Source organism: Synchytrium microbalum, assembly GCF_006535985.1.
Source record: "Synchytrium microbalum strain JEL517 chromosome Unknown SmJEL517_scf0045, whole genome shotgun sequence".
NCBI classification, from domain to species: Eukaryota; Fungi; Chytridiomycota; class Chytridiomycetes; order Synchytriales; family Synchytriaceae; genus Synchytrium; species Synchytrium microbalum.
Genome location: NW_022158394.1, coordinates 105,923 through 123,057, shown reverse-complemented (window position 1 = coordinate 123,057; position 17,135 = coordinate 105,923). Strand labels below are relative to the sequence as shown.

Genomic DNA, 17,135 nt, shown 5'->3' with positions numbered 1-17,135 from the left:
CATCCTATGAAGTCAGTGTGGTCAACGTAACGAATTCTTTAGAAACAAGTAAGCAACAAGCTCAGAATGCCGAAAACTTCACAAAATCAATAGCTTCAATGAAGACAATCCAGGTTTGACTGCCACCCTACCTGGTTGTGATTGTCTTGAAGTAGATGTCGAATTGTTTCTTCCCAGCACTCCTTCGTGACTGATGCAGGGTGACTGCAAAGTATGGTATATTTTACACTGGAAGGCGGTAATCCGGTTCTAGATGATGTCGATGGTGACGTATACACGTTACAAGCTAAATTGATGGTTGCGGCACTTGAGGGCAAGATTACTCGTTCAAATGGGAGCTTTGTGGGTTTTGGAGGAAGGCTCATGGCTTGATGCACGTATCGTCGGTTTCCAGAAGGCTTTTTTTGATTGTAGAATACGTTCTTGTTTATTCGAGCCTATGTCTGCACCATATCCACGAAATTACGAGATGACGAATTGATGTCAACCGGCGTTCTAAGGGCAGAATACGACTTGATATGCATCGGAGCGTGCGTCAAAAGGCCACAAAAGTTACGAAACTTACGTGCTGATCCAGTGCCTGTGTTGAGGAGCGCAAAACTGGAGCGTCGAAAGAGATGTAGGTGAGCTGTTTCTAACCGCTTCAATGCTAAATCCTAGCCACGGAATTGCCGTACAAACGCCCTTCTTCGCGTCGATTCAGGGACTGTCTCGTCCAGATGCACCACGTACAGATTGTCGAAGTTGGAAACAGGTGCAGCAAGATACTGCACATGGTCAAAGTCGCATTTTAAAACGGAGTATGGAATAGTATGGAAAGCCTTTTCTATTATGACGCGTTAGGGAGTCATTTTAGACCATTTCCGGTGCATTTCTAAGAGAGCTTCCAATTCTAAAATACATCGCAGCAACATATTTTGTTAAGCTTCAATCAACAGTGATATAAAAACAAGCAAAGACAATGGATCCAGCGTACCTAGTTCGACAAAATGCTGAACAATATCGTGATTTTGTCTCTTCGTTGGGAAACTTTGAGGCCGAGATGAAGCAAAAAGATTTAAAGGCAAAGACTACCAAAATACAACCAGAGGTTTGCCATTCATTGATTAAAACAATGTAATATGCTGAACAAATACGTTTATGACTGTATTTTTATTGTAGACACATGTACCAGTACGTGGATCTGCAACAACATCTGGACGTTCATCACCAAAAAATACTCGATTGGATGCTCCTGCTGCGATTGGAGGAATGTCTGGTGTAATAAAAGAGTCATCTACATCATCCAGTCGTATAAAAGGTGCTGATTATTCGGCATGGGACAAGTTTGATGCTGTAAGTGACAATCCTTGTCATTGCCAAAACAAGTCGCTCACAACTCAATCCTTTTATGTGATCTGAACAGGATGCTGCAGTGGAAGATGTAGACTATCAAGTACCCAAGAGTAAGAGTGTGGAAACGCTAGTAGCTCAACCTGTAGTTGATGCTCAGTCAATGGAAAACGCACTACTTGAGAAGGAGAAGGTTGGATCTCGTTCATTCTCCAACGGCTGATTTCTTCTAAATTCTCATATTTATCTCGTCGCATAGGGCAATGCATTCTTCAAGAAGGGAGAGTTCAAGAAGGCTGTAGTTTGTTACAACAAGAGTTTGCAGTTGGACAATAATTGTGTGGTCATTGTGAATCGAGCCATGGCATACCTCAAGCTTGGAATGTACGCACAAAGTAGCCATTCCTATCAAGGTCTTTTCAGAGTGATTGTGATTCTGACACGTCAGTAAATCATAGGTACACTGAAGCAGAGCAAGATTGCTCGAACGGACTCTCGCTAGACTCAAAGAATGTCAAGGCTTTATGGCGTCGAGGAATGGCTCGATTCGAGTTGGCGAAATACGCTGAAGCAAAGCAAGGTTTGAACTTGTCCCATAGTTAAATACTCTCTCCTTGGCTGATTTTTTTGGTGGGGTCCGACAGATCTGGAGAGAGCGCTGATTCTGGAACCTGGCAACAAGTCTATAAAGACTGATCTCGACAAATCAATCCGGGCGTTAAACTTGACTTCTGGCAAGACAACACCTGCTGCTACTTTGTCGAAGGCCTCAACACCAATAGTAAACAAGACGGCTTTAGTAGATCCTAAACCGAAACCTATTCGAAGACGTGTTCCCATTGAAGAGATTGGAGAGCCTATGCAAGTGGCAGCAGCCCCTTACAAGGTGTCTAAAGCTAAACCTAAAGCCAGTACCGCTGCAAAGTCGAACACAAGCTCCATACTACTAGAAACAACTCCAACCACGTCTATGGTGCAAGAGATACTAGCTGGACGTGAGGCAGAGCTCCTAGAGGTAAAGTCGTAGAAGAAAGACGTCTCTCCGTTATTAATCTTGTGTGGTGCCTTTTTTTAGCCTAGTCGCCCTCTCTTTGCAACACCTGCTGCCACGCCAGAATCTACCACCAAGAAGCCCAAGGATATACCCAAAACGACTCCAACCCCCGTCCAAGTAACTGCCAAACCAATACTGAAAGAAGCATCACCAGAACGTAAATCAGCGCCACTTCCACCCTTGAAACCAGCATCCGCTTCCCCCAAACCACTGATTCAAGAAATTTCACCAGCAGCTGTAGTCTCCAGTGTCAATCAACCCATAGTTGCACAGTCTGTAGTAGTAAACACCACCATCCCAACAGTAATACCAAATTCATACCCAACTCCCAAACTCCCTCCTCAAGGGCCACGTAATCTACTTGAATTCGAGCGAGAATGGAAGGCTATTAAGCAAGATGCGCAGCGGGCGTCAGAATTTTTGAGGGTGAGTTGCTTTTAGTGGCGTTCCATCTGTGGAAGAGAAGAATGCCTTATAATTACTAAGTTGGTATTACAATCCTTGCTTAGAGCATCAACCCTTCCTCTCTACCAATCATTTTCAAGAGTGGATTGGAATCGCTATATCTTAGTCGAATGCTAGAAGTAGTAGCACAAACATATACAAATGAAGATGTAGGATTTACAGCGTTGTATGACTTTGTCTCCAATCTGGCCAAAGTACCTCGATTTCACATGTTGCTCATGTTTTTTACGAAGAACGACAAGCAAGGTAACGTGTTGTTATCCAAGCTGTTCTTGGTATGATTTTTTTTGCTCACCATCGTGAAACTTTTCGTCTAGCTGTGGATGTGATTTTCAGACATCTGAGAGAGGGTGAAGCGCAAGGTGCTGTATCGGATATTCCGTCTCTCGAAAAACTGTACAAATGATGAATATGAAGCTGCAATAGAATGTAAAGAAATGCATATGTGCAGTGGCAATTGACTTGTTCTAACGTGTATGTATATTTTTTGTGGTCAAACAGCCCTTTTCTACAACTCAACTGGCAAAATACGAATATGAATATACATACATACTCTCTGTCCTTTACCGTGCACTGTTTTAAGTGGTGGTCATCTCAACCTGAATAGATCGATGAACAGCACAGAGATAATCCACATAATTCATATTATCATGATTCTTGTCCTCCACAAGCGTATTGGCAAACTCAATTTCTAGCACTGGATCCAACGATTGTCGAACCAGTTGAAGTTGTAGATACCGTGATCGAGATGCAATCACTTCATCCAGAATACCACGGATTCGGGTGGACAGGTGACTTGTTAACGGAGGTAACAGGCGCTAAAAACAAGGAGCGGTACATCTCAACAACTCATGTTCGACTCCCAGTTCTGGAACGGCAACTACAGTTCAACATACCATCTTAGAGTCCACCAGTTCAAGGGCATTGACTCCAAATACCGCTTCCAAGAAGGGTGGTGGTAATTCACGTCCCAACCATATAAACAATTGCATGCCATTCTCTATCAAGTAAGCACCACTTGGTTCTAATCTTTCGTATGACGTTCGAATAGTTGGTGGAAGATTCGTAGATGGCATAGATTCAGCGGTTGGTGTTGTCTACATTAGAAAACGAGAATATGACATCAGCCCAAAAAAAATTGACCTTGATCACAAGCATGTCACTCATTCGCATACCTCGCCAGCTAATTGATGCAATGGGAAGAGCCTTGGATAGATTATAGGAATGGTGCCAGATACACCCATACCACGTAACAATCGCATATGGTAGACTCGAATGTCAGTCGACATTTCTGGACCTATGATAAGAGTAAAGAACTAAACAGATGACGATGAATGCATCAAAGGAGACTGCTTTACCAGCTCGGAATGCCTTGGTTTTGAGCAATGATAATGCGTAAAGTGGATATAATTTAAAGGATTCTGGCAGAATGAGCTAGAGCAAAATGAAGATTGTTGGCACATCAGAAAACAAAAATGTTTCATAGCTATGAAATACCTGTCCAGGATTCGACGAAGACGATGCGCAGTGTTTTCGATAGGCAGTTAATATCTTCACACATTTATCTGTTATTTGCTCTCGTACAGTCCGTAGTGGTGCAGACAAAGACTGAGAAATGGCTAAGAAGCACCGAAAAAGAGTAGTCAGAGCGGGAGAAAGCGTCTCAAATGAACGTACGAGGTTTTACCCATCTTGGCCATAAAGTTGATGGTAGTATCCATTTCAGCATATCTAAACATATTGCCCAAGAGTGATGCAACAGGTACCGTCGTGTTATGCATTCGAATACGCCGTTGACCAGTGGCAGTAGTATACAGTACGGCACATTGGAGAGATACGTCAGTCCTTTCATCCAGTTTGCCCTCGTGCTTGAGCAATACACCAATAGATTTTTCACTATCTAGACCTGCTAATTCTACATCTGTAGTGTTCTTCATGTAAAAGTTGCCAAAGTATTCCTTGACAGATATTCCTAGAAAACGTGAGGGTTAAAAAACAAACCAGGGGCCGGGTCCCAAATGTGCTTTCACCAATCTACTCTTACCATTAGAGCACCGAATTCTTAGTAATGATTCATATCCAAATGTTCGTGCAAGCAATCGAAGCATGTCATTCATGTATTTCAATCCGTCTCGTGGCCCATCAAAGTTGGTATAGTTGAAAGTGTCACCACCAGTCATGGTTGCAACGACGCCTGTCACAAAGCAAAAAACGGTAAACATAGAATAGTGACAAGGACTGTTTTTCACAACTCAAGGCTTACCAACTGTGGCAACATCGATGTACGCATTGGGGAACAAGAACAAGTCCACGGATATACCACTTCCAGCATAATCATGAGCAAGCTTCTTCCAATAATTGTCTTGTGGCTCATAGAGTGTCTTTTCCTTGTCTGTGCCCAGTATTTTGACATCTTCTCTATTCACCAAAGCTCCAGGACCAAATGAAGGTATTGTCGTCTGAGTGAAAATTACTTTGCCACCATGTTCCTTCTGTTTTTGATAAAATGCTTCAGCTAGACTGGCAAGCAAAACAAAAAATCCACAAAACAATGTCACCATAGCGATATATGCAGCTTGCATCGCAGCTCCAACAGCAGGATCATTTATCCGAGTAGATTCAAACAACGTATGAAGACAATCCAATAAACCCTCTATCACATGCCTAGTGTATTGAAGACTGAGATAATCCCGTTTTCCTGTCATTCGACAAGAAAACACTCACCTGGATTCAATCGGATCTACCAATAAACCTTCACTGATGGGCACAAAGATATCCTCCACATCAGGAACAACTAGCATTTGTGCTTGCTCCAAGGTAGACTAAGGAAAAGCCTTATCAGTATCACGAAGATGCAAAAAAACAGCTGTAACCTGTCGGGAATTTACCTTGAGGCTGTAAAAATGCACTGCTCGATCATACGTCATGATTCCGATCCGTGCACCAGATGGTAGAATAGGACGTTCTCCATAAAAGATTTGCCGTAAAGCATCAGCAGTGAGTTTTACAAGACCAGTTTGTACAGCGCTCCAAGACACATCAATGCAAAATAAGTATGATACAGGTTGAGGTGGTCGAGCACAATATTCTTTAGGTGCTACGAATTCTACAGAGCCAAACAAGAGTTCAGGTCGTTGATCGATATCAACTCGTCGACCGGCCATATCTAGATTAGCGAAATATTCTTGCGGGACTAACAAGGCGAAAATTTTTAGATCAATATAACTTGGATTTTAAAACCCCTGCCAATATACGTACCGTCGTTTTCAAATGTACATAGATTGCAAGTGAATTTACGTCCACCATCGGTGAAAATGACGAATGGATTGATGTACGCTTTACACCTATTACATCTTACTGGCCCAGTCTCTCCGAAATCAACGACTTTGATAGGGACCTGAGTATTGGATGTGATTATCAATGCCGTATATCAAATTCACATTGCTAAGATGTGAGTATCCACGACTACACTTGCCTCATCATGAGCCAAATCTGCTAGAGGTTGAACAACCATGCCAAGCGGCAGCTCGGATGTGGTCAGTAATTCATTTGTTGTAGGGAAATTACACGTCGTCAGTCGTATGAATCTTGGATTGCAGTTGCCTATATGATATATATAGGACAATTAGAGGACTTGGGAGAGATTGTCACTGAACCTCGAAATACCTTCATCAACGGCTCTAAACCGACTAGACGCTAATGGCGGTACAGTTTTTGATAAGGTCATATACGGTTCTTTATCATAATGAGTCTGATCAGCTTCCTGTACAGCAATAGGCGATGGTATTTGATTTGGATCTATACGTGATCGAGGTGTGGTAGCAGATAGTGGAGCTGCACTGCGCATAGATTGATTTACGGGCTGATTAACTTGTAAAGGCTGTAGTGGTTGCAGTGGTGCTCTATTAATTTGTGGTGCACTTGTATCTGGTTGTCGCATGGGTTGTTGAGGTATTTGATTTGGATATGGATTTAGTAGCGGCTGGTTAGGATATGGGTTCTGAGCAGGCTGATATTGACTATTTTGCTGATTCTGTATAGGCTGATATTGGTTTGGTAGACCCATTTGCTGTTGAGGTATTGATTGATTTCCAGCTGGTTGAGTTGGAGCACCAGGCGCCACAAATTGATTGAATGAGGCCTGCTGCTGTAATGGACGTTCTGGCATCATTTGAGGCCTTTGTTGCTGTGGCTGCTGTTGTGGTTGTCCGTTAATCATTCCACCTGACTGTTGCATTGGACTAGGACCAGGAGCCATCATACCACTACCCCCCATAGCGTCCTGACCAGCGTATACTCGCTTGGACCGGGACTTTGACCCGATTACCATGTTTCCCATCTGTTGAGCGAGTGCTGTATTTTCGACTTCACCGGCTGTCGGATTAGTAGCGTTACTATTATGCGATCCGTTGATTCCATTTAGAGGTTGTTGACTCGGTATTCCAGGCTGTGTCATCATCGGGTTTGAGAGAGATGGATCTACTATGGCAGGTTGCGGTTGGTGCTGCTGTGGCATGATTCCGGTAGGTCTAGGTTGCTGTTGAGATGCAGGGATCTGTTGTTGGACCATAGGACCCTGTTGTTGCATGGGACCACGTGGCATTGCAGTACCTGGTTGTTGCATTGGCTGTTGAAGTGGCCTCGATGCAAAACGTTGCTGTTGTTGCAATTGTTGACCATCAGTTGGGATGGGCATCTGTTGCAATGATGACAATCCATTTGGTGGTTGACCAGGAGATTGCATGATTGGACGCGATGGCTGTTGTGGCATTTGAGGACCAGGTGGAAGTGGACGTGAAGCCATGATTGATGTTGGTTGACCTGTGAGTTCGTAACGTAGTTAGAGACAATTTGTCGTAAAACAATAAGAAAAGCAATAAAATAGAGAGTATTTTTAGGATTGTTCGATCACTAGGTGCTTCCATACCTGGCATTGGCCTTGCCATCATTGGTTGATTTTGATTTGGCTGTAGTGGTCTTTCAATTGGTCTGTAAGGCAAGGCACCATTAGGAGGGCCATATGGACCTTGTGGAGGTGTTGGTTGCATCTTGAAATTATCCAACTCTACTAGTACCTCTCTCCTTGTTCAACTCTTTTGAGGGTTTTGCAGAATCAAATTGGAGACGACACAAGTCACCTCCTTAGGAAACATTCACGGTCAAGGGGATGGCAATATGTATATGGTAGCTATTAGCACGAAACGTACAAGTTTACCTGACGTATTTTGGTGTAGATCTCGCGTTCTTGGAGTTTAACGTACAATCAAGCTTACAAGGTGTAGATGTTGTTCGATCTAAACAGTGCGGAACGCGTCAATTCTTCTAGAATACGTATTCTTATGTTCAATTGATTGACATGTGCTCTCCACTGTGTCGCATCACGTAGCATCCATTGGTACTTTTGTCACGATTTGCGTAATCTCTGAATTCCGTGGAGTCTCTTCTGGAGATGAAGGAGTCAAAGTGAATGATTTGGACTGGAAAAATTGTGTACTTTCTCAATATGCTACCCTAGAGTATCCCGCATCACCAATTCTGCAACAATTTCACAACGATACTCGCTCCATTCCAACAGTATCATACAACGTATATAGCAAGAATGAGTACATTAACTCCAGCTGGACTAGGCAATCTGGCACCTGGACCCTTACGTCGGAGTAAGTCTGGCCAGATGAATGGCTCACGTAGTAGTTCTATATCCCATCCTAGTGGAATCCAGAGAGCAGGAAGCAGGTTCATGTTTGATGAGGCAACTGCCTCTGCCATTAAAGAACTGTCCTTCAAAATGGATGTCTCTCTGGATCAGTCCCAGAAGGACCAGGATCAGGGCGACGAAGAAGACATCAATCCTACTCATTTGACTAGGATAAATGCACTGCCCTTAAGCATCGTCACGCTACGGAATGGGTTGTCGAATATGGGCCCTTCTCCTGAGGGATCGGGCCTCGTTTACCTGAAACTATCTCTTCCCGTAAGTCCTCTTTGTGTGGTTGCTGCACCAACTATCCCACTGTGGAATTGTTTGCGTGAAAGCACTTGATCTGACATGGCCCTTCCATCGCAGAATCTGGGTATGAACTCTATAGATATGCTGAAAAACTTTAAATACATTCAGACACTGCAAGTGCCTAGCAACAATCTAACTGACGTGTCAATCTTGGGAAACATGAAGTATTTGGTAGAAGTGGACTTGTCAAACAACAGATTGACTGAAGTCCTCAAGTTTGATCCTCCATTCAACCTACAAGAAGCCGATCTGTCTCGTAATCAGATACAAATCATACGGGACTTGAGTGAACATCGATATCTTAGGAGGTTATGTCTCGACAGTACGTTCTTTTGCAGTGGAAATCGTTTGGGACTTGTGGATTGACAGTCTAAACTAGGGAACCTGGTCCTGTCCATTACTGGACTGTCGCAATGTAAATATCTAACACATCTCAGTCTGCAACGTAATGGCATTGAAAAAATTCAAGGTTTGGATGGCCTGCCACTCACATTCCTAGATCTGGTATACATCACACACCAACCATCAATTCATAAGTCATCACGACTCACAAACTTCTTCGCATGTAGAGCTGGAATCGTATCCATGTCGCAGAAAACCTACACACATTAGTTGATTTAGAAGAGTTACATCTAGCACACAATCCAATCACATCACTCGCAACAATGGACGTATTACCAAACCTAAGAGTGCTAAACTTAGATTCTAATGCGTTGGACGATGTCAGTGATGTCACCGAAACACTCGCAGGATTCATACTCCTTCGAGACCTATTCGTTAGGCGAAACCCCATATCAGCCATGCCAGATCATCGTTTAGTCATGGCATACAGTCTCCCCTTCTTATCAACCCTAGATGGACTCCCATTGGCGGTAGAAGACAAAATCTCGGCTATAAATCGTTTTGATCCACCTCCTGAAGTTGTAGCATCTGTAGCTCATGCTGCTACATTGAAACGGCAAATAAGACTATATGCCCGATTACGAGCTGGTGACTTGCAACGTGCTAGACGTCTTAAACCGATTGTGTTATGTGGGCCTAGTGGTGTTGGGAAACGAACTCTCACAGCACGACTTTTGAAAGAGTACCCACATATATATGGATTGGCTGTTTCTCACACAACACGGAAACCACGTCCCGGCGAAGAAAATGGTGTGCATTATCACTTTGTAGATGCTGAAGAGATGGAACGACTGCATGAAGAGGGTGCATTTATTGAACTCGTCAATCTGTTTGGAAATCAATATGGCACTAGTATGTCTGCTATTGAAAAAGTTACTGAAGAAGGCAAAGTGTGTGTCATGGACTTGGAAATCGAGGTATGCGGATTTCCGTGATTTGCGTGTTGCTTCATTTTCGCACTATAAGACCTTGACGATGGCAGTACTTAACAGACAACCGTTGCGTTTAGGGAGTGCTGGCTCTTAAACGATCACCCGTTAGACCATATTATGTATTCGTCACAGTGCCAAATGCAGACGTACTGCAACAACGTCTCCAGAATCGTATGGGCACTCAAGATGCCACCACCAAGAGTGAAGCCCCATCACCAACAACCACAGCAATCCGACTACCAACGGCAGAAGGTGGTGTATCTTCTCAACCATCATCACGGCCAACATCAGGTGGTAGTAAAGGATCAGCAAGCGCGGCAAGTCATATGCCATCACCACTGTCAAAAAGTGCGAAACTCAATAATCATAATATGACAGACAAGGAACTAGAAGTTCGTAAATGGTTGGCCAAGGCTAAAATTATTGAACGGTTTGGTCGATCTGATGGATTTTTCGACTTTACGATTGTAAATCTGGAGTTAGAAAAGGCCTATCTAGAGTTGAGGGATTGGTGTTTAAAGAATTATGAGGAAGCTTATGACGAAGACGAATGAGAGGAAAGGGAATTGTAGGGACTTTGTTTTGTGAATAGTACTTGTAGTTTGACAAGAAAGAAACGTAGATACTCCGAAAGTCGGACATCTGCTCAGTATTCGTAAGCGACATCTTGACGAAACACCTTTGTGAAACGCCGATCATAGGATGTACTTTGGATTATGAGTTCTCTTCAAAAAAAGCACAATATTTGATATAAGATTCAGTAAAACATCTATAAGTCCTTTATCCCCCAAACACCATTAAATGTTTCATACCAAAGTAGCAACACCAGCACCCAACACTCCCAAACTAAGCAATACAATGGAGAACCCTTTTGCCAAGGTAGCATCACTCTTTGCAGTACTAGCACCAGTAGAACTAGCTGGAGCAGCAGAGGCTGCAGGAGAAGCTGCGGCACCACTAGATCCAGATCCAGTACCAGTTCCTTGAGCAACGAATTGCTTTAGATATCCAAAAGTACACCCGTTCAAGCTAGCTGATTTGTATGTAATAGATGTTCCAGTTGTTGCGCATGTTGCTGAATCAGTCCAAGTCTGTTCAGTGACATCTCCGTTACCAGCGACAGTTACTTTACGGGATGTGGATGACGAGTCCTGAAAGCATGAGCCGTCTGCTATGAAGCCTGTGAATGTGAGGATTGAAGAGGGTGTAGTCTGTTGCAAAAAAAGTAGGTGTGTGAGATGTAGTGGATGGTACAAACAAACCGGGAACATAACGGTTGGCAAGAGATCAATATAAAAGATAAAAAACATGTCGACAAGTTTACAGTGTGCAGCTGCCAAAAGTCTGAGACTTCTGCTAAACAACAAGACCAAATATGTGCGAACTTACACAAGTAGTGTCATTGTAACTGACAGAGGCAAAGTACTGGGTCTTGAAGTGGGATGCAGCATATCCCAGAATGTCGGTAGTGCAATCTATGTAAAAAGAAAGTAACAAAGTGTTAAAGACCCTTCAGGACCCTTCACTCTTGAATTCGAAAGCCAACAAGACGCAAATTCCATTTCCTCAACTCACCAATAGTACTTCCAACATTGCTCAAGACGTAGCATTGTTGAGATTTACATTCTGAGTCGGATTGAGCTCCCTAATGAACAGGCAAATCCAATACAGGAGTGTGAGTTAGAATAAACAAAACCTTGTTGCACAAATGTGTTGAGCTTACGACGACGATACCAACAGGTCCAGAGCAGCCACCCCCTTGGCTGACTACGACTCCATATGAGGTTGCTAGCACGGATTGAAGCAGCACAGTGAATACAATTGCAGATTTCAGCATCATTGCCTGAAGTGAGAAACGGGTTTGGTGGTTAAAACCGTGGGTTCATTAAAAGGGACGATACAATGGACACAATACAATGGACATGTACATACCATTTCAAGCGTTATTTAAAAGCTAGTTTAGGTGAATACTGTGAACGTTCTCGAGTGTAACTTGGGGGTTTGGTATTGGTGTTTGGAAAGATTAGGTTGGGGATTCTACTTTTATGAGATACGTGAAGGCTATGTTCATGGCAGTGGTGGCGAAGCTGTGGAAAAATCGCAGCCCAAACCGGTTCGTGAGGCTCCTGCAAAGAGGGAAAATATGAGTCCGTTACAACAGTGGCTGTCAGTGGCTGTAGGTTTCACAGACACATATCAGTAAAACGTCACTCGTCAGCCTGAGCATTATGTGTATTATTAACTAAATCATTCTAGTTTTGGAGTCCCCCACCATAAACTCCAGTTACAACCCACTCAATTGATTCGCTTGGTCTTCCCTTTCCATTCCAAATCACGTAACACATATTTCTGGATTTTGCCAGTACTAGTCTTTGGGAGTTCCGTCAAGAACTTAACTCCTTTGGGTCTCTTGAAGCCGGCCAAGCGATCCTTTGTGTAGGCTACAATCTCGTCACTCGTTGCAGTCATTCCATGCTTCAAGACAACATAGGCGAGGGGCCTCTCGCCCCAACTGTCGTCGGGTGTTGCAACGACGGAAACTTCTAGGACTGCTGGGTGTGAGGCTACTACGCTCTCGACTTCGATGGTAGAGATGTTCTAAAATTGTGGAAAGGATCAGTGATGCTCATGACTTCAAAAATTTGCAGCTTCTGCTTACTTCACCACCTGAAATAATGATATCCTATACAACAAAGGCGGTTTGAATTAGCTTGGTCAAGTGTTTGCGCTCGTGGTAATTCAAAACAAAATCACAATACGTACTTTCTTGCGGTCTTGTAATTCAAGATACCCATCAGGATGTCGTGTCGCAATGTCTCCACTATGAAACCAACCATTCGCCATAGCTTCCTAATTACGAAACAACACATGAATCTCATCCTGCCACCAGAAATCTCTTCATTTTGTCGTCCCAACCCCAAAACCCCTTAATTCAACATAAAGTTGCAAACTAACCTCAGTATCAGCTCGTCGACCCATATAGCCTTTCATCACGAGATTTCCTCTAAAGACAACTTCTCCTTGTGTTTTGCCATCCCATGGGGTCTCAACCATCTCTGAATCAACGACCTTCATTTCATCCGACATCAAGTAGTTTTGGCCTTGTCTGTACAAAAGGCAGGGTCAAGTTAATACGTGTATGCAATAATGCACCTCATGTTGCTCTCAGGTTTACCTTCCCATAAGGATAGCTTGATCCGGAATACTCTTGCCAGCCCATTCGTCCTGGAATGCCGATGCTACACAAGGCCCATCTAGAAGATACTTGTGAGCAATCAAGTTGGTAAGGAATCGGCACCGATTCTAAGTTTACAGGTCTCTGTGAGTCCATATACGTGCACAGGATACAGGTTGAATTTCCTCATTCCTTCAATCAAGGTACTACTGGCTGGAGCTCCTCCCACCATAACGGTAACAGGATGTTTCAGCCTTGTTGCCATAGGGTGCGCAATGATATGTATCTGAACTGTTGGTGCACCTGTATAGTGCGTCACACCGTCCTCAATAAACCGTTTCCAAATCTCATTGTAATCTACTTTGCGTAACATGACTGAGGTTGCGGCGTATGCAACTGTTGAGTATGGGAAGCACCATCTAAAATGTCGAATGACGTAAAAAATGGTATGCAATGAGAAATTTGGCGACAACGCATCAAGTCAGGGCGACGATTGAGGACCCATTTATACCCTGCTGCATGAAACAATGGTAGAATCCACAGATACGTCACTTTTCCCATGACAAACCCTGACTCTATGGCTTCAGAGATGGAGTTCAGGTAGACACCTCGATAAGTGTATTCCACACCTCTACACACACGTGGTAATTCGTGAGACAGACGTTAAATGGAGGAGGGTTCAAATCTTTACGTACTTGGGCCTTCCTGTTGTGCCGGACGTCCAACAGATTTGCTGTAAGCAAGGAAACAGTTAGTCCAAACGTTCGAACTGTTTCAACAAAAGAAACGACCATCTCATTTGAACAGCTGTAGGTTTTGCTTTACCATAACATCATTTTCAGACGGCACGTAGTAGTTTGGATAAGCATTAAAGGGCAGCACTTTAGATTGAGCAAGCAATTGTTCGTATTCGTCTGTCTTCACATTCCCGGAATCATCAATTCGAATAACACTCTCAACACCCAACTTCTTGGCATTTTTGGTCAATGACAAGAATTCGCCATCAACGAATAAGAAACGGATTTTGGCAAAATCCACAATGTATTCGACCTGTGATGAAGAGAGTCAGCAAACATGACAACGATATGCAAAGCAACGAATTCCATAAGGAGGACATGCCGAGACTCTCACCTCATCAGCATTAAGCCGAGTATTGATACAGGTCAAAATACCACCAGCCAAAGGAATAGCAAATTGTGCTTCGAAAGTTGGCGTAATGTTTGACGCAATGAAACCAACCACGTCGCCTTTCTTCAGCCCCATGCTGAGAACAAGACTTGCTAGTCTTCTAACACGTTCTCCAAACTGCTGATAAGTGTATGACCCATGAGAGTCTTTGATGGCGATTTTGGTAGGGTACACATTGCATGTTCGAACCAAGTAACTCAAGGGATTCAGCTCTGTTCGAGAGATTGGTAGGAAATCCGGGGCTATAAATGCAAAAAGCTGAGTTTTTAAACGCGTTGCGGTTGGTGCTAGATCATGTTGTGAATTGGCGGATGACAATAGAAAATTTTGGGCCAAATGTCACAGCTAGTGCCCCAACATTGTATATTGTCACAGGACAGCAATACATGCCAACGCAAACACAGCGGAATTTGGCCAAACAATCCACAAAGAAACCGAGTGCTTACTTTTGATTGCGTTTGGATTTTTGGAAGGTGTATAGTCCACATGATTTATCATTCGAGTACTTCCATTAGAAGAAAGCTGGTTGGCAATAGCCAGGACCCTTCGAGAACCAGAATCATTCATTTCCGTAGTTGAATGGTGGTTGATGATGAAGCTACAATAGAAGCGAATTGGTTGGAAACACGAGAATGACTCTCAAGGCCGGATATAATGTTCGCATTGGGAGTGGAGAGAGCACCTGCAATCCAGATTGTCAGATTATAGTAGCTGATTGCAAGCTCCAGACGCGTCGTCAAGCCCTTGCTCTGTCAGAAAACGGAAATGTTTAATTGTTGCTTGAAAATGTTGACCTTTTTCTCGAGCATTAGCTTCAATGCCAACGACACGAAACGAATTCATTCATAAATAGTTCCAAACTCGAATCTTCCTTTGAATTCCTTTGTACATATCTCAGCTCGAAGCTCAATCTTTCCTTCGAAACATCCAAAAAATCAACGTATAATGGATCAAGAGACCAAACAAGAAGAGCAACAGCCTCAATCAGACCAATCCTCATCGCTAGATGCACAGGATTCACTCAGGAGCGATGATCATGACCAACCAATAGCGGCATTGGATGCAAAGTTGCAAGAGTTTATTGAATTGTTGCGAAGAATTGGAATGAGCACTGCTGATTACCAGCTGGAAGGCAAGGACGTGTATATGAATAGAATGTATGTGAGAGTTGCTCTGTTGGTTTAGTTGGTGGTTTGAAAGGGATTGTATGCTCAACTCGCTGACATTAAGCTCACATTTTTCGCAACCCCACCTAGAAATCAAGTGGTAGATACGTTACGCGAATTAGACCAACTCAAAGATAATGTTAATATCGATCTACCACCTGCTGTCATTGATGAGTATGCTTCTATTATTATCACATCATTTCTAAGTTGCCCAAGCACTAACGCAATTTACGGTCAAATAGCTTCATCGCAAAAGGCCACAATCCAGATACATTCACAGCAAATCAAATACAGCTCGTCACAAATATGAATCAAAAGACATTTGGAAGAATACGGCAATTGTCATCCCTCAAATCCGAAATCGAAAAGGAAATGAAACCCAACTTTCCGGCTCTGCATGATACGCTGCAGAGTAAACTGAACTCGGCATCCTAGAGAGTCAATCGTTGACTCAATAGGACATCAACGTTGTGTTTGGTCATAAGAATTCTATCTATATACTGTGTATTTGCATATTCTCCTTGTTACATAGCTACATATTTATAAACACGATCAGAATTGATCCAGTAATTGTGTGGTATGTACATGTGTGGCGTGAAGTATGTATATGTGTGTGTTTTACTCGTCAAAGTCATCATCTTCAGCTACAGCTCGTCGTTTACGAGAAGTAGGCTTTGTTGATTTGACCACTTCCTCGTCCTCCTCCATCTCATCAGCTTCCTTGACAAAACCATTTATGGGTTCTTCTTCCATCTTGTTGACCTGTTCATCATCATCACCTTCTTTTTCTTCAAGACCACCATTATCAGCATCAGAGACTTCGTCTTCCTCCTCCTGATCCTGTTTTGCTTTCTTGACACTATCAAAAAAATTTGACGAGGCCCTCTTCCTTCTTTCACTTTTCGAAGTGTCAGGCAGAATCAAATCAGGATTTAGCTCTGATATTTCTTTTTCTGATTCACGACGATTCTTGACTCGTTTACAGGCTTCCATAGTCGGTTTGCCCTTAAGCCCCAGTTTGATCAAGACAGAAGTGATTTTTTGAATTTGTTGCTATAGGAATAGAGTTAAATTTCAGGATTAAGAAGGTCCAAAACAAGATCTACAACTATGCGTACCGTTGCATCTAGACCATCCAATTCCTTTTTCCAAATCTTGCGAACTCCACAGGCGTTCACAAACTTTTTCAAGTTACCAATCTTTTCCTAGGTTGACGATACGTATAGAAGTCAAATGAAACACAGGGCATGCGAGGATATGATTACGAAAGTACCTGATCCTTGTCTGATGCGTCAGTAACAACCTCTTTCTTCTTTCCCGATTCCTTCTTGCCAGATTCCTTCTTAGCAGATGTACTCTTGGTCGATTTCTTGGCTGCTGGTGTTGTTTTACTAACGACTGGCTTGTTGTTTTC

The 17,135-nt window shown here is 43.1% G+C and overlaps 5 protein-coding genes across 5 annotated transcripts; 3 read left to right on the top strand and 2 right to left on the bottom strand.

The window, feature by feature from the left end:
- Positions 1-961: 961 nt before the first annotated feature.
- Positions 962-3,257, top strand: SmJEL517_g05253 (uncharacterized protein; the record flags this gene model as incomplete). Its single annotated transcript, XM_031171179.1, has 9 exons — positions 962-1,090; positions 1,162-1,335; positions 1,406-1,525; positions 1,592-1,716; positions 1,791-1,912; positions 1,977-2,347; positions 2,408-2,812; positions 2,896-3,097; positions 3,169-3,257. The coding sequence occupies 9 exons, from the start codon at positions 962-964 to the stop codon at positions 3,255-3,257; spliced, it is 1,737 nt and encodes a 578-aa protein (XP_031022858.1).
- Positions 3,258-3,429: 172 nt separating this feature from the next.
- SmJEL517_g05252 (uncharacterized protein) lies at positions 3,430-7,899 on the bottom strand (the record flags this gene model as incomplete). The annotated part of the gene is made up of 15 exons (XM_031171178.1): positions 3,430-3,669; positions 3,748-3,948; positions 4,027-4,148; positions 4,210-4,285; positions 4,349-4,470; positions 4,539-4,823; positions 4,896-5,045; positions 5,115-5,343; positions 5,410-5,515; positions 5,576-5,673; positions 5,740-6,044; positions 6,110-6,248; positions 6,321-6,454; positions 6,518-7,672; positions 7,779-7,899. 15 exons carry the CDS (start codon positions 7,897-7,899, stop codon positions 3,430-3,432), a joined length of 3,483 nt encoding a protein of 1,160 aa, XP_031022859.1.
- Positions 7,900-8,450: 551 nt separating this feature from the next.
- On the top strand, positions 8,451-10,746 carry GUK1B (guanylate kinase; the record flags this gene model as incomplete). Its single annotated transcript, XM_031171177.1, has 5 exons — positions 8,451-8,822; positions 8,916-9,180; positions 9,238-9,362; positions 9,428-10,177; positions 10,270-10,746. 5 exons carry the CDS (start codon positions 8,451-8,453, stop codon positions 10,744-10,746), a joined length of 1,989 nt encoding a protein of 662 aa, XP_031022856.1.
- Positions 10,747-12,487: 1,741 nt separating this feature from the next.
- On the bottom strand, positions 12,488-15,122 carry SmJEL517_g05250 (uncharacterized protein; the record flags this gene model as incomplete). The annotated part of the gene is made up of 11 exons (XM_031171176.1): positions 12,488-12,790; positions 12,852-12,875; positions 12,956-13,042; positions 13,148-13,298; positions 13,368-13,446; positions 13,506-13,786; positions 13,879-13,998; positions 14,063-14,100; positions 14,193-14,417; positions 14,499-14,797; positions 15,002-15,122. The coding sequence occupies 11 exons, from the start codon at positions 15,120-15,122 to the stop codon at positions 12,488-12,490; spliced, it is 1,728 nt and encodes a 575-aa protein (XP_031022857.1).
- Positions 15,123-15,500: 378 nt separating this feature from the next.
- Positions 15,501-16,156, top strand: SmJEL517_g05249 (uncharacterized protein; the record flags this gene model as incomplete). The annotated part of the gene is made up of 3 exons (XM_031171175.1): positions 15,501-15,712; positions 15,812-15,895; positions 15,964-16,156. The coding sequence occupies 3 exons, from the start codon at positions 15,501-15,503 to the stop codon at positions 16,154-16,156; spliced, it is 489 nt and encodes a 162-aa protein (XP_031022843.1).
- Positions 16,157-17,135: the final 979 nt, after the last annotated feature.